The following is a 26244-nucleotide window of genomic DNA, read 5'->3' as shown; positions in this document are numbered from 1 at the left end:
GGGGAGACTTGTAAGTCAGGCAGGCGATTCAGCGACATCCAATGATGTCACATTGATAGGACAGCAGCTTCTTTTCTGCTCTGCTCTTTTGACAGGGCGTGACTATCAATGTCATGCTGGTTCACAGCCGGCTCCCCGCTGCTTAGCTGTGGGGAGCTGGCTGTGAATCAAGACGCTGACCGCTCCGTGGCGGTGCCGGGTACAACAGGCTGGTAGTTGTTTCGGGAGCAGCTACCTGCTTATTAGGTTTTGGGCCCATAGTAGGAAAAAAAAAATCCCGGACAACCTCTTTAAAGGGTTCTCCACAACCCATATATAATGTCTGCGTGATTAGTGCTGCTACAGATGAAAAACCTATAAAAAAAAAGTTTTAACTTCTATATCTGTGCAAAAAAAACAGTTATTGGTTAAATTTGGCTCTGCTGAAAATGTGAAAATATAGTCACAAGTATCTGAAAAGCTTATAATAAAAATTCTAATCGTCTGTATGTCGGAGAAAGGGGGAGGTAAAATAGATTACTGTATATTAGTGTAAGCAAATTAGCTGTAATTACATTGGAAGAGATCCATAATGAACTCTCTCTTCCTGTTCCTTATTTTTCCAATATTAATATAATCGTGGCTGTGAGGGATTAAAAGGAAGGAGACTAATTGATAGAATCATTGATACACATATCCATTCGCTATTGGCAGAGCTTGGGTATAATGTGTTCCCATGTTGTGGGCCAACAAAAAAGTCGAACTTTGGTTCCTAGCTTGAAACAGTCCTAAGGTTACAGCTTTAGGCTGTGTGCACACGTTGCGGTTTTTTCGCGGTTTTTCCCGATAAAAACGCTATAAAACCGCCAAAAAAACGCACACAATAAGCATCCCATCATTTAGAATGAATTCTGCATGTTTTGTGCACATGATGCGTTTTTTTCCGCGAAAAAAAAACGCGTCGCGGTAAAAACCGCAGCATGTTCATTAATTTTCCGTTTTTTTTGCACTCCAAAATGCATTGGGAAGTGTCCGGAAAAAACCGCGGCAAAAACGCATGCGGTTTTCTTGCGGATTTCTTGCAGAAAATGTCCGGAATTCTCAGGAATTTTCTGCGAGAAATCTTGAGCGTGTGCACATAGCCTTAATGTTATAAAAGATTGCAAATGTTCGATATCGAATCTCATAGAAATGCTGGGGTCTTGCGGGTGATCGTTTATTTTAGGTGTAACGTGTTATCCTGTTGTTGTTTTTTCTTTTCCTTTCAGAGTTCATGCAGACGGAACTGCATCATATCCAGACCCTTCTCATTATGTCTGAAATATTCAGGAAGGGGATGAAGGAGGAGCTGCAGCTGGACCACAGTACTGTGGATAAGATTTTCCCCTGTCTCGATGAGCTGCTGGAAAGCCACAAGTCCTTCTTTTATAACCTGCGAGAGAGGAAGCAGGAGTCCAGGGAGGGAAATGACGGCAACTTTGTGATCCACAGGATAGGAGATATCCTTGTACAGCAGGTATAGGACATGAAGTCATTTTTCGGTAGCCTAATATGGCTAGAAGTATGTACTGCCATCTTGAAACACACTAATAAACGGCCAGTCTCCATCACCAGACAGTGCTTGTCTTATTGTCCCGTAGGTTTAGTCCTTATCACCCATTGTAAATCAGTGTTGTACTAGGTATAAAGCTCTATTTTGGGCGGCCATAAAGTCTATGGATTTTTTAAAATCATTATTTATCTTCTTCCTATATGCAGCATTAAGCAAATTTATACATGGTCTTCATTGAACATTTTCTTCTTTTTTGTTACTGTGGAGTCTCTACAACTCCTTCATATAGCTGGTTAAGGCTACGTTCACATTTGCGGCTTTGGACGCAGCGGCGTCGCCGCAAAACAACGCACGCGTCATGCTTCCCTATCTTTAACATTGGGGACGCATGTGCGTTCGTTTTCATGCGTTTCGGTGCGTTTTGCGACGCATGTGTCCTTTCGACGCACCTGGCAGTGTGTTGTAAACGCAACATGTTGCATTTTTTCTGCGTCCAAAATTTTAAAAAAAACGCTTGCGTCGCACTTGCGTTGTATTTGCGTCGTCGAAGCTTCAAAACCTCCATTGAAGTGTATTGGCAACGCAGAAGACGCAAGTACTTGCGTTGTTGTGCGTTGTAGGACGCATGCGTTCTTTACTTTAAAAATAGAGACACTGAAAAGACCCTATATATTAAAAAAGGGTTGAACGCATGCGTCAAAAATGCATGCGTTCTACTTGCGTCTTTCTTGCGTCGTGCGTTGCGTCCACGACGCTGCGTCCAAAGCCGCAAATGTGAACGTAGCCTTAACCTGGTGCTTCGCTTACAGAGCTCACAACCACACTGCCTCTGGCTCTGTCAGCTTTCTTCCTCTATCTCCTTTCGTCCATTCAGACATCCCATTTTTTATGTACATGTTTCCGCCAAGATTTTCCCAGGAAAAACACATCACCATTAAAACTTGTAAACTCAAATGGGACTCCTTTATGGTAAAATAAAAAATTATATACAAATAGTTTTATTTGTACTGGGACATAAAATCGATAAAATTTGAGCTTACAGACTTTTATACATACTGAGGAATCCCTTTTGTTTTTACATGCCAGCATTTTTCACTACTTAGGCTTATTTATCAGTAATTCAGTTACAGATATTTTACATAGATACGATGCTCATCACATAAGATATACTGAAAGCTGTTCTTCATCAGAGAACAATCTTAAAACAGATAGCCTAGGTTTTGTGGACATTATGTTTCCTAAATTAAATGTATGTAATTTGGGGTTAAATAATTTTCTGTAGCTTCTGTGTTGTCTGTACATTGTCTGCTTCAGAATGAGTTAACTGAAAATGTGCCAGTGAGCTCATTGTCAGTTTTGATGTATTACTGGTGAGTTTGCAAATAATTTATTTCTCTCTTTTTTGTAGCTCTTTTAAGCTGATTTATGACCACAGACCACATCCAAGCTATATGTTCAGTGAAAATAAGAGCCTTAATAAGCCAAACGGTATAACATTTTGAATAAAACTTGGCTACAAAAATGATTTTTTTCCCCAAATACATACATTTAAGTAGAACAAAAAAAAAATCTAAATATATATAAAATTTTATCTATCCAGCTAGCTAGCTATTTATATACTAGATGGTGGCCCGATTCTAACGTATCGGGTATTCTAGAATATGTAGGTAGTATATAGCACAGGCTACGTACTATATTGCACAGTGACGTAGTATATAACACAACCGACGTAGTATATAACAGAGCTACGCAGTATGTAACACCGCGTAAGTAGTATATAGTAGAGCTACGTAGTATATTGCACAGCCACGTAGTATTTAACAGAGCCACGTAGTATATTGCACAGTCGAAGTAGTATACAACAGAACCAACACAGCCACATGTTTTTGGTTTTATAGTATATTGCACAGCTACGTAGTATATAGCACAGAGCACGTAGTATATTGGACAGTCACGTTGTATATTGCCCAGCTACATAGTATATAGCACAGAGATGTAGTATATAACACAGCCCACATAGCATATAGCAATGTGGGCACTATATGCTTGGGTAAAAGACTTAAAATAAAAAATAAACATATACTCACCTTCCGAGGGCCCCTTGAAGTCCTGGCACCTGTGTGCGGTGCACGCGGCAGCTTCCAGTCCCAGGGTTGGTATGAGCGCAGGACCTGTGATGACGTCGCGGTCACATGACCGTGACGTCATGGCAGGTCCTTCTCGCATAGCATCCGTGCCACTGGAACCTGCTGCTTGCACTGCCGAGGACAGCGCGCCACGTCGGAGGGTCAGAATAACCTTTTTTTTATTATTATTATTTTTAACATTAGATCGTTTTACTATTGATGCTGCATACACAGCATCAATAGTAAAAATTGGTCACAGGGTTAATAGCTGCGTTAATGGAGTGCGTTACACCGCGGTCCGTTAACTCTGACATTAACCCTGTGTCACCGCTAAGCGCTGACTGCAGGGCAGTAAAGCAGTGGCCATTTCGCTGCCAGACTATGGCCGTCGCTGGATTTTCATGACAGAGGCCGCGACCTATGAATATCCGTGACAGACAGACAGACGGAAGTGACCCTTAGAGAATTATATAGTAGATATATATCTCTTCCCCAAAGATTTCTGAACCCCTTTAATAATGAAATATGGATACTTGTGTTTTTGCTTTGTTTCATTAATGCAACTTTTCTGAGTGAAGATTAGGTAAGTGCCCACGTGTGCCAAGTACCCAGTCCATGAATGTATACTTCAGTTTGGACTGAAGTTTCATAAATCTTTTATCAACTGGACTTTCTGAAATATTACACGAGACGTGGGATTGCCAACCGTTCTGTCGATAAGTGCCACCCGGTGAAGCACTAGGACAAGTTTAGGGTCTTGAATCCGATCAGCGAGAATGTAACAATGCGATTGTGTGAAGCGGGCACAGATTTATTTAGGCAGAAGCGGTCTCCACCCCTATATAAGCCCCCTACTAGCTGGCTGCATTTCTTCTTATACAGTTTTCTGCAGAGAACGCTGAGAAAATGAAGAGGATTTATGGAGAATTCTGCAGTCATCACATCGAGGCCGTGAATTTGTTCAAAGAACTTCAGCAAAACAAAAAGTTCCAGAATTTCTTAAAAGTGAGAAATTGTGTATTTCTATGTCTGTCTGTCTGTCTATTCTATCTCTCTATCACCTGTCTAACCTATCAATCTGTTATCTGTCTCTGTCGCTTCTCCTCTGTTCTAGTCCTGATTCTGTAGCACGTGTCCTTTCAGAATAAAACTTGATTGCAGCGTTATCAAATCACATCAAACCCCTTATTAGAGTAAAGAATCTGCACTCCTGCCATGACGGTGGCGTTTGGGGCAGCAGGGCGCTGATAGATTCCCTTTAAATAATGTTCGCACATTGACAGGTTCTGGGTACAGATGAGGGGATTCCAAGGACAAAAGAGTTCGAGTTGAATTTCCTGAAATTTGCAATTCAATGCAAGTTCAAACACTTTGTGATTCTTTTTGCAAGGAGGAAAAAAAATGCCTGGCCACCATTTTAGTGAACCATAAAGGGCCGGTAAATGGAACAAAACCCCCCAAAACAAACAGCATGGGATTGTTAAAGCCAATCATTGGTCTTACCAGTCACTTAACTCTTAATTAATTTTGCATGAGATCTGGATTTTTAAATAATATTTGTCCGCACATCGCAATGTTGTAGATTACACTGACGCTACTATGTTGGGGTAACAAGGAGGTTACAGTCTTGTATGACTGCATTACCAATGTGATCACGTAAACTCTCCCTACTAACCTTTTCCAATACATGTACTGTGTCCATAAGTAGGGATCCAGAATTATTATTATTATTATAAGTAGTCACATGTCAATGGGTTATTTCATGTACTACAGCACCTCACTGTGGACACTTCTAGAATTGCAATCAAGTTTAGTTAAGGTGTCTGTGAAGTTCACCTTTAAATCACTGATAATTGCTATTATTATCATCAAACGTGTCGCTTTAAGACATTTTACAGGTATAAAATAAGGATACAGATAATAAACTGTTAAAGAGGAACTAAACTTTTGATTTTGGAAGTTATTTATGCTTTGTTTTGGGATCTATATTGGATGTATGATCTCTGCACACAATTATTGTAGCATCTGCTTTATTTTTTTTTTGTGCAAAAATGTCGACTGACTTAGAAGAGTAAGTAAAAAGTTTTTTAATTTTTCATCATTTTGTGTAGCTTAAAATCTATGAAGCTTTACGAATCACATTTTGTCTTCATTTCTGTAAAATAGCACGTACGGATTTGGAGTACAGATGATGGCGGTGATGGGTCAGCTCAGCACAACACAACAGGTGCTCGCCCATCACTGCCATCATCTGTACTCCGTGAGGATGTCCTGAAAGCAGTGAAGTATAATGGGGAAAAGCAGAGGTTTAGAAGTCGGCTACATGCATGTATTTTATAGACCAATTCACTGTTGGTCATTTGCAAAATTTCATAACTTTCCATGCTGGACAAAATTATATACTGTATGTAAAAAATAGTAATAAAAAAATGAGAGTTTATTTAACGCTTTAAGTATGTTCTTGTATTTATAGGTGACAAACAGTAACCTTCAGGCTCGTCGTCGGGGAATCCCAGAATGCATCCTGCTGGTAACACAGCGCATCACCAAGTACCCAGTACTAGTGGAGAGAATACTACGATATACCCCTGGTCAGTAATATGGATGTTACAGCGCCACCTACAGGGAACACAGGAATGGCAATTATGGATTTCTGTTTTCTCCAACCTATATGTTTACTCTGATTGTACAATGTAAATGTTATGTGTATATAGAACGGCCATGTTGGCGCATGATTGCCTGCCTGACATTATTATGTTCTGTGACCGCTGCAGCTTATCAGTGGCTGCTGATTGGCTGCAGTGCTCATACTGCCCCCTGACAAAACGGTTTGGGATGAGCAAAGTGTGAACACATGAAGTTACACATAAATTCTTGAGGGCGTTTTTCCACATTGTAGCGTGCTATAGGCGGCGCTCTTCGTGTAATTCATCGCACACTTGTTGTAATTTGTGCTTTTTCGTGTTCTCCTTAGATGGCACAGAGGAACACAAGGACCTTAGCCGAGCCCTCAGCCTAATTAAGGACATGGTCACCGCCGTGGATTTACGAGTCAGCGACTTTGAAAGGAAACAAAAGCTGGAAGAGTTTCTAAATAAGATGGAAAATAAGACCTTCACGAAAATGAAGAATGGCCATGTCTTTACCAAGCAGGATCTGAGAATCCGAGAGCGGGTGCTGCTACACGATGGCGTCCTCCTATGGAAAACTGCCACCGGGAGATTTAAAGGTGCAGGCAAACCCAGGGATTTTTCACCTGCAGATTAACCCTTTAGTGACCCGTGAAAGTCCCCCCTTTTATGCAGACAGGGCAGGACGTCTAATGCTGCCATGAAAGATGCAATCGCCACAAACCCAATGTCCGCCAGACGGGATTACACTGAGCAATGATTGGGAACAAAAATGTGAGCACTCGCTACTCTATAGAAAAAAGAGAGATTGCTCAGGCGAGAGGGGCGATGACCATTGAATCCAGGGAGGTGTACAGGAAAGCTGGAATCCTTGACCTGTGAAGAATATTTCTGGCCAATGCAGCGAGCCCGGAGGACTTTGTGCCAGCTCCCATAATGGCTGCGCTGGCTGACGGTTTATATGTGCACTATTCATGTCTGCGCTTATATTAACGGGTGAATTGTTCTGTGTTAGTAACTTTTTTTTTTGTTTCCACAATTTCCACAGTATTTACCATTGTTCCCTTCCTTTCAGATATTCAAGCTCTACTTTTATCCGACGTGTTACTGTTTCTCCAAGAAAAGGATCAGAAATACGTATTTGCTGCAGTGGTGAGTTTGCATCCAGTCTGGTTTTCATTAATCTGTTAATAACATGGAGCAATGAAGCGATCAGCAGCGAGTAAACGTACCGCCAGCTGGAAACCTTGTACCAGCCCTACATGTGCAGCCAAAGAACCCATTGTCTCCTGTTTCATCAGTTGTACGGCTATTCTGATGTTCACAAGTTGATGGAATTTGTCCATTTTTTGCCCTCTTTTATTTTTACTCTTTAGTTTTCCTTTGAAGCACAATATATGCCTTACACTGTAATGGGAGGGGTGATCTTCATTCACCTAGGGCCATTTTGCACAAAAGATTTGCATTCTCATGTAACATTAGTGTTATCCACTCACACAGTGTCTTTGGTAGAGCACTTTCCCAATAATTGGCTGATTATAGGGTCTCCTACAGCCCTTTTGTGATAAATGGTGGCAAACACTCGGATTGTATGCCAGATATATTCCTAGGGCTCCAGTTAGCCGACAGTCTCTGGTGGTATGGCTTTTTCATGGTGTAGAACAACATGGTAGAATACTTTATTCCTTGTTGATGATGATCTGAACGTGCAGTTGTTTACTCCATTCATTTCGTGTGGAAAGAAAAGAAGTAATAAACGAGTGCATGCTAAAAGTAAATGGTTAACCAGTCTGGCGTCTATCACGGCCATGCTTCATTGATGGACAGCCCTTTGTACGTTTGATTTCTGCATTTCTGGCATAGGGGGATTTGGCAAGGTTAATGTTTCTTGACAGCTTCTACTTTAAAATGCATCTATCATTTGAAATAACTATACAGGTCGCCAATTCTTCATTAATCTCTATTAAAGCTTATGATCAATATCAACATTACCGCTTTCAGCTACATAATGAAATGCTCAACAGGAACAATTGGGTTTATTAACTGGATTAGGTCGACCACAGCGGTATTGAAGTTCTGCGGAGTCCATTTGTATCCATGGGTAGATATTGCTGTTCAGACTTGTTATGGCGCAGTCTGCTGGCCTTTATATTATTCTTTACCAGGGCGTCCTTCTAAAGGTCTAACCCGCTCCTCTTGTTGGCTTCTGTCTGCCTCTCTACAGGTCTTGGCACGTGTCTTGTATTTGTCCTAGTAGGACACGTGCACACACATGCAGTTGGAAATATTTAATAATTGATCATTAGCTAATTCTGTTTGACTACAGGACCAGAAGCCTCCCATTATTTCTCTCCAAAAGTTGATTGTGAGAGAAGTGGCTAATGAGGAACGAGGAATGTTCTTGATCAGCGCTTCGTCCGCCGGCCCAGAAATGTATGAGATTCACACCAGCTCCAAGGATGAGCGTAACACCTGGATGAGGCAGATACAGGACGCCGTGCAGAGGTGACCATTACTGTGGCTGCTTTATATCCTCTTGTGGATATCCTCTTGTGTCTCCTCTTGTTTTTGCTGCTTTGGTATCGCTTTATTAGAGATCAGTAACACTGTGAAAGTCTTAAAATTGTTTTGCCCTTTACCGATCCTTAGCTGTCCTGAAGAAGAGGAAGGAAAACCCTGTGAATCTGACGAAGAAAAACGAGCGGCAGAAGCCCGAGCAGCAAAGGCCAAAAAATATCAAGGTTTGTTACGGCGAACCTGTCAGTCTTTGGCTATTGTCTGACTTGCACTATTGCTTCCATTCATAAAGAAAACCTTTATGCTGGCTCCTTGTGGACTCCACAGACGGTCTGAAGGTCCATCTAGATGGGTTTTTTCATTCCATTAATGAGCACCGATCTACAGTATGCCAGTCTATCAGTGTTCTTGTACTTGTCTGGTTAGATGGGCCAATGAATACTGCTGGGAGCAGAACGATAATTACTGCCATCAATCTGTCTGTCCGCACACAGCATCACATTGTCAGAAGTAAATCACTGTCTACATGTGGTGATGTGCCGCCGATAATGATTGTTGATGAACACGAGGTTCATTGTGAGACTGGCGGCCTGTTTACACATGCTGATAATTGACCGTTCACTGATCAGGTGTGATAGAACTGTTTTATGTCAAATCTGGTGGAAATTATGATGGTGGCCCCAGAATGCAGATGTAAACAAAGCCTAAGATTTAGGGGTACATTATAGTTCTTGTCCGTTTACAGGTATAGCATTTCTTAATGCTATCGGGATGCAGATAGTTAACACTTGGCACTGCACTAGTCATTGAGTTTGGACGGTTAGCTGATGAGTTGACCCGGTCTGTCTGCCCTACCAGTAATCGGTGGTCGCTGAATGGGGGCGCTGAGAGCCGCTTCCTACATGACCAGCCGGCTTGGTGCAACCTCAGGTCCATCATGCCACAAAGGCCACAGATTGCTGTTGTGGCTGATGGATGGATCGATTTATACCAACTCTAATGGTATATTTGTCATATTAAGAAATACTATAGGTTTGCGGCGTACCTCGCTGTATCTTTGTATTCCGGCATATACCCAGTATTATTATTATTATTTATTTATATAGCACCATTGATTCCATGGTGCTGTACATGAGAAGAGGTTACATACAAGTTACAGATATCACATACAGTAAACAAACTAACAATGACAGACTGATACAGAGGGGCGAGGACCCTGCCCTTGCGGGCTTACATTCTACAGGATTATGGGGAAGGAGACAGTAGGTGGCAGAACCTCAAAATGTCACCATCTGCTGACCACGTCGGTATTTGCTGCCAGTTAGTTGGTACAAATCGATTTACGGACAGAGAGAACTTGAATTCTTTTTCTTCCTGTAGAAATCTTGGGTTGCCATGACCAGCAGATATTCAATTGCTTGGAAGAGAAGTTGCAGATATTTGCAGAACTTGCTGCGATGTGCGGGGGGAGCGATCTGCACCTAGAGCCACATCTGTTAGTTAAGGCAGATTCTGGAGACACGCCGCAGGCTGCATCATTGCTGGCGGCTGCATTGAAAGAAGGTGAGCTTTGTAGAAGGCTTCATCTTTTTGGCTGTTTTTTCATGTTAATTTAGATGCAGGCATTAGTAATTTACTGATTTATTTATTTTATTTTTTTAGCTGAAAGCCTCTACTCAACACTAACAACAGAAATGGAGAGTCCTGCATGGTCACCAGAGGATGGCGAGACATCAGCCCGAAACGTGCGCTGGTCCAATAGTGAGGCATTGGAGGAAAGTCATGAGCTCCAATATCCCTGTGAGTAGATGTGGCTACAAAAACCGACGAAAATAGAAACTATTGTTTAGTACAAGAGGAGAATGAGGTACAAGGGCAATGTCTACTGATAAATGAATGCTTTTCGCTATCTGTAAAATTTTACTGCTTTCAAGTATATTTTCTGTGGCAAAACACGGGCAGCCCTGCTACCCTGGACATTGATTGTTAGACCTGTCAAGTGCCTGATATGGGTAATAACTGCATTAAAGGGGTTGTCCGGTCCTAAACTACAACTCTGAATTCACCCTGTGTAACTGTAGACTTGTGAATCCTCACATTGTGGTCAGCGCGTATTCCCGGCCACAATCTGACTAGATGGGTCAAGTGTATTGAGCGAGTCCGGAAACAGTCTAGTTGGAATGTGGCCAGGAGTATGCATATTGCACACTTGCTGTCACATCACTGGCGTTCCCGACACCGGAGGATCCTCACGGTGGGCAATGTGTGAGGATTCACAAGTCTGCAGTCACATAGCGCACACCCGACAGCTCCTTTTAAGTAATTGTTCTAAAAATATATTAAAGGATTTCTTGAAATCCTCAAATTTTTCCTTTTCTTTCACAGCCCCATTTTCTGATATAAGAGAGGAGGACTTGTTTAATACAGAACTTGGACCCACTCAAGTAATCAGTGATACAGACACGCCTTTTAATGATGAGACGGTAATAAGATTATTCTAACATTTGTCTCCCTACAAGATGTTGTTTTTTTTTTTTTAAATCACAAACTATTAAGAATAAGCAAAAGATAAACTGTACATGATATAAAGGCCTTAATGTATACCTTAATGTATACCTTGTATAGAAAGGTAGGAGACCAAAAAAAAGCGCAAATAGGGTCTTATCCCCAGGATTGTTTCTAATCAATTATGAGAGAACTGCTCACCTGGTGGTACATAGTAAAAGCGTGTAGTTGTCAGCTGCTGCAGATCCACAGGTCAGCGCTGCAACCTCTTAGAACCATTATAATAGATGAATGTGGATAAAATCCGCGTTGCTGCAACAAATGATAAATCCAGATATAGTTGTAAGATGTTCGGGTGGTTTATTCAACGCGTTTCGTAGCTCATGGCTTCTTCTTCAGGAAGTTTCCACAAAAACATATGTATTTGTGGAAACATGAGCTTCGAAACGCGTTGAATAAACCACCCGAACATCTTACAACTATATCTGGATCCATCATTTGTTGCAGCAGCGTGGCACATTCATCTATTATAACGGTTCAAAATGATCCTCAACACCCCCCCTTCTTCGCCAAGCTATTTGTAGGGTCTTGTTCCTCTCTGAAAGATCGTGTCATCTACACTTTTATTCTGCAATCTGTTCCTCCCTAACTGAAAAATTGCTGGTTTTGATTCATATGCAAATGAGGTTGAAGTGCTGTAGGAGTGACCAGGGCACTTACAAGCTGCTGCCTCCTCACCATTAATTCACATTCATCCCCACCTTCCTCTGCTTGTAGGTGTAGAATGGAGGATTGGGAAGTGCTTTGACACTCCCAGAGTACTTATACGGAATCTGTCACCTGATTTTTGCTGCCTCATCTGAGAGCAGCATAATGTAGGGTCAGAGACCTTGATCCTATTGATGCCACTTGGTGGGCTTTTTGCTGAAGTTTTGATAAAATCCCTGTTTTTTCTGTTTCAATTCCATCAGTTCTATAGAGCTGTATAACCCTGCCCACACCACTGATTGCAGCTTTCTGTGTACACTGTTCATAGACAAAAATATGCCAATCAGTGATGGGGCGTGGTTATACAGCGCTCATGAATATGGAGGAATCATAGCATCAAGTTTCCTATACTTGTCTTCCAGTGATTTTATCCAGGGATAATTACGGTACTTTACATGATCTAGACCAGTGTTTCTCAACTCCAGTCCTCAAGACCCCACAACAGGTCAAGTTTTCAGGATTTCCTTAGTATTGCCCAGGTGATAATTTCATCACCTGCTCAAGCATTAATTCCATCGCCTATGCAATACTAAGGAAATCCTGAAAACATGACCTGTTGTGGGGTCTTGAGGACTGGAGTTGAGAAACACTGATCTAGACTCTGTGCTTCTCTTAATACATCCTAGAACTGCATTTGCCTTTTTTGCTGCTGCATCACACTGTTGACTCCTATGCAGTCTGTGATCCATTAGTATACCTAAGTCTTTTTGACGGGTGCTGTTGCTTAATTTTATTCTTCCCATTCTGTAGATGTAGATTCGTTTTTCTTGCCCACATGTAGAATCTTGCATTTCTCCTTGTTAAATACCATTTTACTGTCCATTGTTCAAGCTTATCTAGATCCTTCTGAATGTTTTCTGTCTTTTCTAGTGCTAGCTATTCCTCGTAGCTTTGCATCGTCTGCAAATTTGATCAGTTTATCTTCAGTTCCCTCATCTGAATCATTTATAAAAATGTTGAACAACACTGGTGCCAGGACAGAGCCTTGTGGTACCCCCACTTGTAACACTCTTCCAATTGGATGTGTAACCATTTATTACCACTCTTTGAGTACGATAACTAAGCCACTTATGAACCCACCAAAACGTAGCCTTGTCAATCCCGTACTTGGTCATTTTTTCGAGGATAGTATGAGATACTTTATCAAATGCTTTGTTGAAGTCTAAATACAGTTGGGTCCATATATATTTGGACAGAGACAACATTTTTCTAATTTTGGTTATAGACATTACCACAATGAATTTTAAACAAAACCATTCAGATGCAGTTGAAGTTCAGACTTTCAGCTTTCATTTGAGGGTATCCACATTAAAATCGGATGAAGGGTTTCAGCTCCTTAACATGTGCCACCCTGTTTTTAAAGGGACCAAAAGTAATTGGACAGATTCAATAATTTTCAATAAAATGTTCATTTTTAGCACTTGGTTGAAAACCCTTTGTTGGCAATGACTGCCTGAAGTCTTGAGCTCATGGACATCACAAGACGCTGTGTTTCCTCCTTTTTGATGCTCTGCCAGGCCTTCACTGCCGTGGTTTTCAGTTGCTGTTTGTTTGTGGGCCTTTCCGTCTGAAGTTTAGTCTTTAACAAGTGAAATGCTGCTCAATTGGGTTGAGATCAGGTGACTGACTTGGCCATTCAAGAATATTCCACTTCTTTGCTTTAATAAACTCCTGGGTTGCTTTGGCTTTATGTTTTGGGTCATTGTCCATCTGTCGTATGAAATGACGACCAATCAGTTTGGCTGCATTTGGCTGGATCTGAGCACACAGTATGGCTCTGAATACCTCAGAATTAATTCGGCTGCTTCTGTCCTGTGTCACATCATCAATAAACACTAGTGACCCAGTGCCACTGGCAGCCATGCATGCCCAAGCCATCACACTGCCTCCGCCGTGTTTTACAGATGATGTGGTATGCTTTGGATCATGAGCTGTACCACGCCTTCGCCATACTTTTCTCTTTCCATCATTCTGGTGGAGGTTGATCTTGGTTTCATCTGTCCAAAGAATGTTCTTCCAGAACTGTGCTGGCTTTTTTAGATGTTTTTTTTTTAGCAAAGTCCAGTCTAGCCTTTTTATTCTTGATGCTTATGAGTGGCTTGCACCGTGCAGTGAACCCTCTGTAGTTACTTTCATGCAGTCTTCTCTTTATGGTAGATTTGGATATTGATACGCCGACCTCCTGGAGAGTGTTGTTACTTGGTCGGCTGTTGTGAAGGGGTTTCTCTTCACCATGGAGATTATTCTGCGATCATCCACCACTGTTGTCTTCCGTGGGAGCCCAGGTCTTTTTGCATTGATGAGTTCACCAGTGCTTTCTTTCTTTCTCAGGATGCACCAAACTGTAGATTTTGCCACTCCTAATATTGTAGCAATTTCTCGGATGGGGTTTTTCTGTTTTCGCAGCTTAAGGATGGCTTGTTTCACCTGCATGGAGAGCTCCTTTGACCGCATGTTTCGTATCGTGGGTCACCGATGAGTTGGCATGACAACCAGAGGTCTTCTACAGACCTCTGTGGTTGTCATTGCCGGCTTGCTATGAGCGCCACCCGGTGGTCAGAACTCATAGCAAGTCAGCAATTCTGCTACATACAGGTGATCTGATCATCGCCTGTATGTAGCCGAGCCGATCAGGTTATGGCAGCTTCTAGTCTCCCATGGAGACTATTGTAGCATGCCAAGAGTGGGAAAAAAAAAGTTTTTCAAAATATTTAAAAAATAAAAAAATATAAAAGTTCAAATCACCCTCCTTTCGCCCCATTCAAAATCAAACATACACATATTTGATATTGCTGCATTCAGAATCGCCCGATCTATCAATTAAAAAAAGGATTAACCTGATCGCTAAACGGCGTAACGAGAAAAAAAGTCAAAATGTCAGAATTACGTTTTTATGGTCGCCGCAACATTGCATTCAAATGTAATAATGGGCAATCAAAAGAACGTATCTGCACAAAAGTGGTATCACTAAAAACGTCAGCTTAGCACGCAAAAAATAAGCCCTCACTTAACCCGAGATCACGAAAAATGGAGACGCTACGGGTCTCGGAAAGTGAAAAATATTTTTAACAAACTTTGGATTTTTTTCACCACTTAAATAAAAAAACAACCTAGACATGTTTGGTGTCTCTGAACTTGTAATGACCTGGAGAATCATAATGGCAGGTCAGTTTTAGCATTTGGTGAACATGGTAAAAAAACAAATCCCAAAAACCGTTGTGGAATTGCACTGTTTTTGCAATTTCACGGTACTTGGAATTGTTTCCCGTTTTTGAGTACACAATATAGTAAAACCAATGGTGTCGTTCAAAAGTACAACTTGTCCCACAAAAAGCAAGCCCTCACATGGCCATATTGACGGAAAACTAAAAAAGTTATGGCTCTGGGAAGAAGAGCTAAAAACAGAAACGCAAAAATGAAAAAGGGCTCCATCTTGAAGGGGTTAATAATTTGTTGAAATATCTTTCCTGGTATAGAAGTATGACTCACTGGCCTGCAATTTCCTGGCTCAGTCTTCTTTCCTCTTATTTATTTTTTTTGAAGATAGTGACATTTGCCCTTCTCCAATCTTCTCGTACTTCTCCTGTTCACCAGATTTTTTTCAAAGATTCTGGCTAGAGGTTCTGCAATTTCCTCTGCTAACTCTTTCAGTACCCTAGGGTGTAATTCATCCGGAGATTTAAATTCATTTAAATTATCCAAGTGTTCCCTCACCATCTCTCTGTAGATAGTGTGGATTCTTCTATTCCTTCACTAGTACAGTGAGGATTGGTTGATGATGATACAATTGCTTTCTTAGAGTACACAGATACAAAATATACATTTAAAAGTCCGGCTTCTCAACATCATTTTTTACCTCTTCACCCTTTTTATCCTGTAAAAATCCTATAGCATCTTTGACTTTTCTTTTGCTTCTTACATACCCCACAAACTCCTTTTTTATTGCTTTTGGTCTCCCTTGCAAGATGTAGTATAGTTGTCCTTATTCGCTATGTTGCTTACCCCATGTGTAGGGCATTTCTGTAGCTTAGGTTATGACCACTCATATACTGACAGTTAATTAGTTTTTAGTGGTCATAACCATTGATACTGAAGTTACCGCAGTGCCCTGCTCATGGGGTAAGCGACATAGCGAATCAGAAGAACTATACGACATTTCTAATTGGAAGCATTTGTTATTATTATTATTATTATTACACTTACTATATATTTGGATAGGATCTTGGAAATGAGAATACCCCTTTAAACTGCACTTTACATGGTGCTATACCAATTGTAACCACCAGATGGGGATATACTACAACTTTTTTTTTCCAAATGCACTAAATCACCATCTATAGGCTTTCAATTACCCAGCACGAATCATGTTATGGTATTGCCTGGAGATCATGGAGATTTGTAATTTTTGTTTTATGGTATCTATACATAATTTTAGCTTTCTAACCCTGGTATTTTCTGTAGATGCTTATTGATTTCAACCAAACTCCCAGGTCTTTGTGTTCATAATCTGTACCTCAGTGTGTCTGTTCCATCCATTGCCAGGGGGAATATATCAATACATTGATTGAACCCACTCAGCATGTTTCTGTTAAATCAAATTGTATTTGTATATAATATGTTATAAATGCAAGGAAAATAAGGGAGAAAAAGTGGTTGAACAGGACCTGACAGAGAAACAAATCTAATATTGTGCAGTAGCCCACTAACCCCGCAGTCTGCCCTCCATCACAAACTCTAGGACCCATCAGTGTAAATAAAAAGATGGATATTCAGTTACTCCAGGATGTTCTTCATATGCGATGATCAATGTAGTCATTCCCATGTGCACCTGTGCAATAATTATGCCTTTTTTCATAATGTGGATGATCACATCAAGACTGACGAAATTAGGAATGAAAAGAGAAATAATAGCAGAGAAAAGTCAATATTAAACAGGTGTTTTTCCTATCCCTTCTCATTCACGCATGTCCTCCCTTTATCCGCTGTCAAAAAGAACTTTCCTCCAATAATTCTTCTATGCTTGTGGTATCTGTGTCCTGCAGTTATGCAGAACCATAAAAGGCTTCTTTTCCTGATCTAGTAGAACCACAAAGTGTAGACAACAAAGCTATTTCTGTTGTATTGCCCAATCTATGCCCTGCTATATGGTGATCCACAGAGAAGACTGCATCCCAAAAGGATTTAGGCATGATGCCTCTCTTGGTTTTGGCTCTCCAGCAGGTTTCCAGACCCAAGGGATATATTGTGTGGCACCTATATAACCTTTATATTTTTTTCCTATCTGAATCCCAATTTCTTGCTCATAAAATGTATTTTCTTTTAGTTTACATTACCAGTAGGCCATGAAAAAGGAAGATCATTTATATTGGATAGGATTCCAAGAAGAAAAGGCTCTCAAAGTGGGAAAGAGAAGATTGGAAATGGCACTGTTGCCTTGATCTCTAATAAAAGAGCCTAATTGTGTGTATTCGAACCACGGTAGTCTAATGCTTTGGTTTCCAACCTTGAGCTCCTCAAACACAAGGGAGATTGCTGTTAGACATGACATGTGGGAATTGCTCCTCTATGGCTCCTTAGCTGAGAAATGTTTCCCTTTAGCAACCCGGGGAATATATGGATGAGAGAATAAAGGATTGAGTGGACATTTTTCAATAACATATTCTTCTGGACCAGTTTGGCCCAGATTGGCCTCTGTACTATACTTGGTTTCATCTAATCCTCAAAACGTGAACACCAGATCCCCTTCTCTGGGTTATACAAGATGACTCCAAGCAGACCTCTTCCCTCTAACACTTTGTACTGTATATGACAACATGAGGCAGAAATCTTCAAAGTTGATTCTTCAATTGCAGACAGGAAGAAGAAATAATACTGCCAGATGGATCTGAAAGAAGCGATGCACTGCAGGATGGGCTCACAGGAGAGATATACTGCAAGAGGGCACTCTATATAGGGTCTAAGACAAGAGGTTTACTGCAGGAGGAGGCTGAAGGAAAAGCTATACTGCAAGATGGGCCCATATGAGAGATATACTGGAAGAGGGCACTCTATATAGAGTCCAAGACGAGAAGTTTACTGCAAGAGGAGGTTGAAGAAAAAGCACTGCTCAAAAAATAAAGTTAACTCTAAAATACCACATCCTAGATATCACTGAATAAAATATTCCACTTGTAAATCTTTATTCACCACATAGTGGAATGTGTTGAGAACTATAAAACAAAAAACATCAATGTAAATAAAAATTAATATCTCACGGTGGCTTGGATTTGGAACGATACTCAAAATCAAAGTGGAAAATCAAATTACAGGCTGAGCCAACTTCAGTGGAAATGCCTCAAAACAAGGAAATGATGCTCAGTAGTGTGTTGGTGGCCTCCACGTGCCTGTATGACCTCCCTACAATGCCTGGGCATGCTCCTGATGAGGCAGCAGATGGTCTATTGAGGGATCTCCTCCCAGACCTGGACTAAAGCATCCGCCAACTCCTGGACAGTCTATGGTGCAAGGTGACGGTGGATGGTGTGAGACATGATGTCCCAGATGTGTTCAGTCAGATTCAGGTCTGGGGAACGGGCGGGACAGTCCATAGCTTCAATACCTTCATCTTGCAGGAACTGCTGACGCTCCAGCCACATGAGGTCTGTCATTGTCCTGCATTAGGAGGAACCCAAGGCCAACCGCACCAGCATATGGTTTCACAATGGGTCTGAAGATCTCATCTCGGTACCTAATGGCAGTCAGCCTACCTCTGCCGAACACATGGAGGGCTGTGTGGCCCTCCAAAGAAATGCCACCCCACACCATTACTGACCCACTGCCAAACCGGTCATGCTGAAGCATGTTGCAGGCAGCAGTTCGCTCTCCACGGTGTCTCCAGACTCTGTCACGTCTGTCACATGTGCTCAGTGTGAACCTGCTTTCATCTGTGAAGAGCACAGGGCACCAGTGGCGAATTTGCCTATCCTGGTGTTTTGTGGCAAATTCCAAGCGTCCTGCACAGTGTTGGGCTGTAAGCACAATTCCCATTTGTGGACATCGGGCACTCAGACCATCCTCATGGAGTCGGTTTCTAACTGTTTGTGCAGACACATGCACATTTGTGGCCTGCTGGAGGTCATTTTGCAGGGCTCTGGCAGTGCTCCTCCTGTTCCTCCTTGCACAAAAGCTGAGGTAGCGGTCCTGCTGCTGGATTGTTGCCCTCCACGTCTCCTGGTGTACTGGCCTGTCTCCTGGTAGCGCCTCCAGCCTCTGGACACTACGCTGACAGACACAGCAAGCCTTTTTGCCACAGCTCGCATTGATGTGCCATCCTGGATGAGCTGCACTACCTGAGCCACTTGTGTGGGTTGTAGAGTCCGTCTCATGCTACCACGAGTGTGAAAGCACAACCAACATTCAAAAGTCGCCAAAACATCAGCCATAAAGCATTGGTACTGAGATGTGATCTGTGGTCCCCACCTGCAGAACCACTCCTTTATTGAGTGTGTCTTGATAATTGCCTATAATTTCCATCTGTTGTCTATTCCATTTGCACAACAGCATGTGAAATTGTCAATCTGTGTTGCTTCCTAAGTGGACAGTTTGATTTCACAGAAGTGTGATTTAGTTGGAGTTATAGTCTGTTGTTTAAGTGTACCCTTTATTTTTTTTTTTAGCAGTGTATATTGCAGGATAGGCTCACATGAGAGATATTCTGCAAGAGGGCACTCTATATAGGGTCGAAGACAAGAAGTTTACTGTAAGAGGAGGCTGAATAAAAAACTATATTGCAGGATTGGGCTTTGTGTACAGGGGCTGAGATTAGTTGATGTGAAAATGCCACTCTATTGATACATATGACAAAGGATTATCTTCTGCTATATGCATGAACAGAACGATATTTGCAATATCAAAAAAGTAATATGTCAGCAGGCAACAAACACAACCCTGCATTGCATTGTGGAGAGTTGACCTTCGTTACAACCAACTAATGATGTAGAACCAGACAGGCAGCTATGCTAATGTACATGGTAGAAGATAAAATCTTTCAGGCAGGGTACTATACAAAAGTTGAGTCCACAGGAGTCTAGCTTAATAACAATTCAGAGATTTGGGCTACTCATGAGCACACCAGAGAGATGAGAGGTCTGCAGCATTGTGGAAAAGCAGGTGCTGGGAAAGGTAAGAATGAGACCTGGGACAGATAGAGGCTTAGTTTATATATTAAAAATACATTTTCATTCACTGTGCTCTGTGAAAAATAAAGTGATTATTGGATTATTTAGTTCTTTGTGTGCAACTTTATGAATCTTTTTCAAAACCTATTATGTGTTTTTTTTTTTCCCTTTAATTTTTTTAGGTTGAATTTGAAAATTCATCGGGTTATAAACAAGCAGAGGTAATACATCGGCAAATTTACGTCTGCTTATAAAATTTAGTAAAGTATTTTTCATTCCTCTGCTAAAAAACGGATTATTTCAGTCTGTCAGATTTCAAGACTGGGTCACTTCAATTATTGGACTATTGGGGAATAGCATCTTAAGTCACAATCTTTTATTGCAGTTTTCAAAGATTTTCTGTTTTGGGGAAGCTCTAGTCTTTATTGGGTTATCAGGGATTAAAAAACACATGGCTCCTTTATTCCAGGAACAGCACAGCACTTGTCCATGGAAGGTGTCTGATATTGCAGCTCAGCTCTTGAAGTGAACTGCTGAGTCTTGTCTGAGTGGAGCCGATGTTGAGCTTGCACACCTTCACTCCATTCATTCCATGTGGGACTCCCCTAGTTAGCTGAGCGCTGTCCGAAGATACTTACAGCATAGAGAATGAATGGAACGGAGGTGCACATGTGCTCCATTGCTCTTAACAGTCATATCCTCCGAGCAATTGGGTGTCTCAGCTGTCGGATAGTGCATAACTTCAAAACTTGGCACAAACTAAAGACTGGTTGTGTGAGATGATATGTGCTGCCTTTCAAAAAGTGCAAATTCTATTTTTGAAGATTTTGTGAGTAGTAGGTCTACATGTTTGCATATTCAAGAAATGCACCAAGATGATTTTTTCATCTTTCTTCCCTTAGGTTTTGCAGGCAGTTCAAAACCTGACCCGGCTCTTGTACAGTATACAGGTGTGTATTATACTTAATATAATTATTACAATGAAGAATTAGAAGTGTTATATATTGGAGAGTTCTTTATATTTGCCTGTACTATTGAATTATGTATAGTTTGTTGACATGGTGGTGACCATTGAAGACTCTTACTTCTTTGTCAGGCTGTTGTAACGCTGCAGGATACCCAGATCGAACTTCATAAAGCACTACTCCAGGATCGTGAACCTGGCAACAAGGGTTTAGGTCTTCGTGGGGCTCTTCTGCAGGAACATAACCGCCACCTTGAAAGACACCGTGGAGAGCTGGCCAATTTAGAAAAACTTCAGCAACAGCTTCATCATGAAAAACAGCGCTGGGAGCGGGAGTGTAACCAGAAGGAACAGGAATATGAGGAGATGGAGACCATGCTCCAGGAGAGGCAGAGAGAGTGCCAGAATCAGGAGCACATACTGGAGGAGGAAAGGGAGGAACTCTGTCATAAGCTTCAGGAATACCAGGAGAACGTGGAGAGGCTGAGCCAAGGCCAGAGGATTGTGGAGAATAAGAGGCAGCAGCTGTGTCTGAAGCACAGACTCCTCAGTCACTCCCGTCAGAGCAGCATGCCGGTACTGATCCCACGTGCTAAAACCGAGGTACCCTCACTTCTGCTAGGCTTCTGTAGTGAAAAAAAAAACTAGTAATCAACTGTAACACTGTAGTAACAGCTTCTCCAGGAAAACAACGCCTCCCAAAAAAATGATAGTCACAATTTTATTTTTTAATATGCATACATTTCCATAATTTCAAAATAAAATATGAATATTGTGTGGTATACATTTAGAAGCCAAATCATCAAAGCTTTTACACCAGAATACAGGTGTAAAAGCTTTGAAAAGTCACTCTGAAGGGAGCGGCATTTCAGGTGCAGTGCATGGAGGTTCCCCCACAATTACAGTTGTGTTCAAAAGTTTACATACCCCAGTAGAATTTTTGCTTTCTTGGCCCTTTTTCAGAGAATATGAACTTTATCTCCACTCATGGTTAGTGGTTGGGTGAAACCATTCATTGTCAAGCTATTGTGTTGTTTTTTTTTGTTGTTTTTTTAAAATCATAATGACAGCCCAAAACATCCAAATGACCCTGATCAAAATTTACATACCCTGGTGATTTGGGCCTGATAACATGCACAGACGTTGGCACAAATGGGTTTGAATGGCTACTAAAGCTAACATCCTCACCTGTGACAATTGCCAGGAAAATTGTTCAGGATGCAAAGAAAAACCCACAAATTACATCAGCTGAAATACTGGACTTTCTGAAAATTAGTGGTGTGGCTGTTTCAAGATGCACAATAAGGAGGCACTTGAAGAAAAATGGGCTACATGGTCGATTCGCCAGAAGAACGCCAAATGACCCTGGTCAAAAGTTCACATTCCCCATTTCTTAATACCATGTATTTCCACCTCTAACATCAATGACAGCTTGAAGTCTTTTGTGGTAGTTGTGGATGAGGTTCTCTATTTTCTCAGATGGTAAAGCTGCCCACTCTTCTTGGCAAAAAGCCTCCAGTTCCTGTAAATTCCTGGGCTGTCTAGCATGAACTGCGTGCTTGAGAATCTCCCCAGAGTGGCTCAATGATATTAAGGTCAGGAGATTGAGATGTCACTTTACAACCTTCACTTTGTTCTGTTGTAGCCAAAAAGAGCTCAACTTGGCCTTGTGTTTTGAATCTTTGTCATGTTGGAACATCCCAGTACGTCCTATGTGCAGATTGCGGGCTGATGAGTGCAAATTTGCCTCCAGTATTTTCTGATAATGTGCTGCATTCATGTACCCTTCAACTTTGACCAAGTTTCCTATGCCTTTGTAGCTCACACATCCTCAAAACATCAGCGTGCTTTACAGTAGGAATGGTGTTCCTTTCATCATAGGCCTTGTTGACCTCTCTCCAAATGTAACGTTTATTGTTGTGGCCAAAAAGTTCAATTTTGGTCTCATCACTCCAAATTACCTTGTTCCAGAAGTTATAAAGCTTGTCTCTATGTTTTGCATATTGTACGCGAGATTTTGCATATTGTAGGCATATGCGCAGTAATGGCTTTCTTCTGGCGACTCGACCATGCAGCCCATTTTTTTTCAAGTGCCTCCTTATTGTACATCTTGAAACTGCCACACCACTAGTTTTCAGAGAACACGGTATTCCAGCTGATGTTATTTGTCGGTTTTCTTTGCATCCCGAACAATTTTCCTGGCATTTGTCACAGGTGAGGATGTTTCCTTTAGTGGCCATTCAAACCCATTTGTGTTAACTTCTGTGCATGGTATCAGGCCAAAATCACCAGGGTATGTAAACTTTGTTTCTCTATCACCTTTCATTGGGGGACACAGGAACCATGGGTGTATGCTGCTGCCACTAGGAGGCTGACACTATGCAAATAAAAAAGTTAGCTCCTCCTCTGCAGTGTACACCCCACCGACAGGAAGTAGGATATTCAGTTTTAGCTTAGTGTCAGTAGGAGGTGGACACGGATCTTTCATTAGACCCTTATCTACCTCAATGTGCGTCGTTCCTTTTCAGGTTTTTCCGGAGGGATACAGGGTGAACAGTCACACCTGTACTCCCACAATACGGACTATGAGTGCGGCGTGTACTGCCACCCCGTATCCTCATAGATCCCTCAGCAGGACCATGATCCTGGCACACAAGCGTGCTCAGAAGTCCGGTCCTGCATCCGTCCCCCACCCACTCGCCCACCAGAGCCTGTCGGTTGCGGAGACGAGGACGTCCATCAGCTCCCTGGACGTCTCATCCCTTGCAGGTTAGTACCGACGTGGGATGTTTGAGGTAAGTATTTCCCGCCTAGATCCACAAAGGGGGGTGCCTTAGTTCAGATGCAGGTCATCTTACCTGCAACTAAGAGGTAAAGCTTTTTCCCCGAGCATTGGGTCCCATCTCCTTCAGCTCCGCACCGCTTACGCCGTTTCTGACTACGTGACCGCGCTTTCCGGCCGCTCTATCAGCGGCCACTTTGCTCCAGCGCGGCCTTCTCTGGCCGCCGCACTGCTCCGTGGCTGCGGCCGCCCTGTTCCGGCGCGGCTGCCCTTTCTACTACCGTGCCGCTTCTTACTAAGTTACCGCGCTGTTTTGGCCGCTCTATCAGCGGCCACCTTGCACCAGCGCGGCCTTCTCTGGCCGCCGCACCGCCGGCGGCTGCCTGGCTCCGGCCGCTGTATGCGGCGCTTTCTCTCCTTTCTTCAGTGCGGCTGCGGCGGCTTTACCAAGCCGCCGCATCGCTTCGGGTCCCTGCAGCTGCGCTCCTCCGGCCGCGGCATGCGGCCGTTCATCCTGTCTCCTTCGGCGCCGCTGCTCCGGCTGCGGTGTGCGGCCGCTCAGCTGCCGGCAGTTTCCTTACTCCGCGGCCTGTAAGGCTCCCTCTCCGGTCACCTATCTAATTTAGGCCCCGGCTTCTGCCCGGGCCTACTTCCGGTGCCGGACTCCGCCCCCTTTCTTCTCTCATTGGGCGGGCTTTTCTCCCGCCCGACATTTTCACTGCGGCCCGCCTTCTCTCCGCCCACCGGCGCCATCTTGGGACTCCTTTACATGCACCTCTCCTCCACAAACATCCGTCGCCACATCTCAGGAGCCCATACCGCGGTCACATTCGCAGATCGGTCCAATTTGCGGCAGGAGCCCATATCGCCCTCCTGCCTAAAAGACGACTTCTTACCAGAGGCCCATCCTATCAAGCCGAACAGCGTCCTCCGGATCCCGTTTTTCGTCTACCGTGAGTAGCTCTGCTCTGCAGACTGACACTCCCCTCTGCCCCCCCCCCCCCCCCCTGCCCCCTAACTACTCGGGCAAAAAAGGGGGCCATTCTCGTCTTCCTACTCCTGCGGCAACCCGATTCTGCCCACCGCCCAGGATCCCCCGGCCGATCCGCCCGAGAGTGATACCCCCATCCCAGGCTGGGCCTCCTCTCTGTCTCAATCGGTGGCCAATCTAACACGGGTGTCTCAACCCTGGTGTCTGTGCTGGATCGGTTGCCCCTGCAGTAGCCACCGGGTCTCAGGAAGCTCCGTCCGAGCCCTCCAAGGCTAGCTGCAAAAGGTCCAGACAGGAATGCCAGTCTGAGTCCTCTTCTCGCTCCATCTCGACACTCGGTCCTCCTCTGCAGTCGGCGTCCTTCCGATCCTCCTCCCCTGAGTCAGGCGAGGCTTTCTCTGATACGCCTTCGGAGGATAATTTGGGGCCGGATTCGAACCAAATCGCTAACATGAGGGATATGGTTCAAAGCCTCATTGGAGCGACCAATCAGATTTGTGGCATCAAAGATTCCTCTACGAAACCCGCAGATCAGGCGGTTTCGTTTAGACGGTCTAAGCTACCTCCTAAGGTATTTGCTCCTCATCCTGAATTCAAGGAGCTTCTGTCCAGAGAAAGAGCGAATTCGACCAGACGTTCTCAGAGACAACCGTCTTGGAGTCTCATATCTCTTTCCTCCGGATCTCATTGCCAACCGGAATGAGAGGCGTTAGAGAACGACCTCTCCCCCTGTGGATCCGTCGGCTGCTAAACTTGCCACCAACACAGTCCTTACACTGTCCGGTGGGCGGCTCTGAAAGATTCCATCGATAGGATCAGGGAATCCTTCGTGAAGTCAGCTTTCAAAACTGCCGCATCATCCCAATGCCCAGCTTTGGCTTCCACTTGGGTTTCGAAGTCTGTATCCGAGGGGCTAAACAACTCCGTTGGGGCATTCAAGCTGGAGCTCCATCAGGCCGGCTGGCGGAACTTGCCTCCCAGATTACTCACGCCGGGGGAATATGTTCCCTGGACGTCGCGTCTTCTGCCGCACAGGCGCCCAGTAATGTCGTTGCCAGCTGTCGCACTGTTTGGCTCAAGAGTCATCAAAGTCCCTTACGAGCCTGCCTTTTCAAGGTTCACGTCCTTTCGGTTCCAAGCTGGACCAAATTTATTAAGGACGCCACTGGCGGCACCAGTCCCCTTCTCCAGACCTCGCCTACTTCCCCTTAGGCGGCTACTTCGGTATTTTTGACCTTCCTTTTTTGTAGTTTTGCGGCATCAGATTCATCTTC

At 43.1% G+C, this 26244-nt stretch overlaps 1 protein-coding gene across 4 annotated transcripts in view; it reads left to right on the top strand.

Annotated features, from left to right (window-relative positions):
• Positions 1-26244, top strand: part of ARHGEF28 (Rho guanine nucleotide exchange factor 28) — a 262171-nt gene that overhangs the window by 223548 nt on the left and 12379 nt on the right. For 3 of the 4 annotated variants that reach the window (XM_069750483.1, XM_069750470.1, XM_069750491.1), the window contains 13 exons: positions 1248-1495; positions 4540-4662; positions 6131-6248; positions 6632-6886; positions 7363-7439; positions 8614-8792; positions 8937-9028; positions 10185-10367; positions 10467-10604; positions 11190-11287; positions 20416-20454; positions 21136-21183; positions 21330-21800. In XM_069750483.1, the coding sequence (XP_069606584.1) occupies positions 1248-1495; positions 4540-4662; positions 6131-6248; positions 6632-6886; positions 7363-7439; positions 8614-8792; positions 8937-9028; positions 10185-10367; positions 10467-10604; positions 11190-11287; positions 20416-20454; positions 21136-21183; positions 21330-21800 (2069 nt within the window). The remainder of the gene's footprint in view (positions 1-1247; positions 1496-4539; positions 4663-6130; positions 6249-6631; positions 6887-7362; positions 7440-8613; positions 8793-8936; positions 9029-10184; positions 10368-10466; positions 10605-11189; positions 11288-20415; positions 20455-21135; positions 21184-21329; positions 21801-26244) is intronic. The other variant, XM_069750475.1, reaches the window with a different exon arrangement.

This window comes from Ranitomeya imitator, chromosome 1, assembly GCF_032444005.1.
Source record: "Ranitomeya imitator isolate aRanImi1 chromosome 1, aRanImi1.pri, whole genome shotgun sequence".
Lineage (NCBI taxonomy): Eukaryota > Metazoa > Chordata > Amphibia > Anura > Dendrobatidae > Ranitomeya > Ranitomeya imitator.
This window is presented reverse-complemented; position numbering and strand designations above follow the sequence as displayed.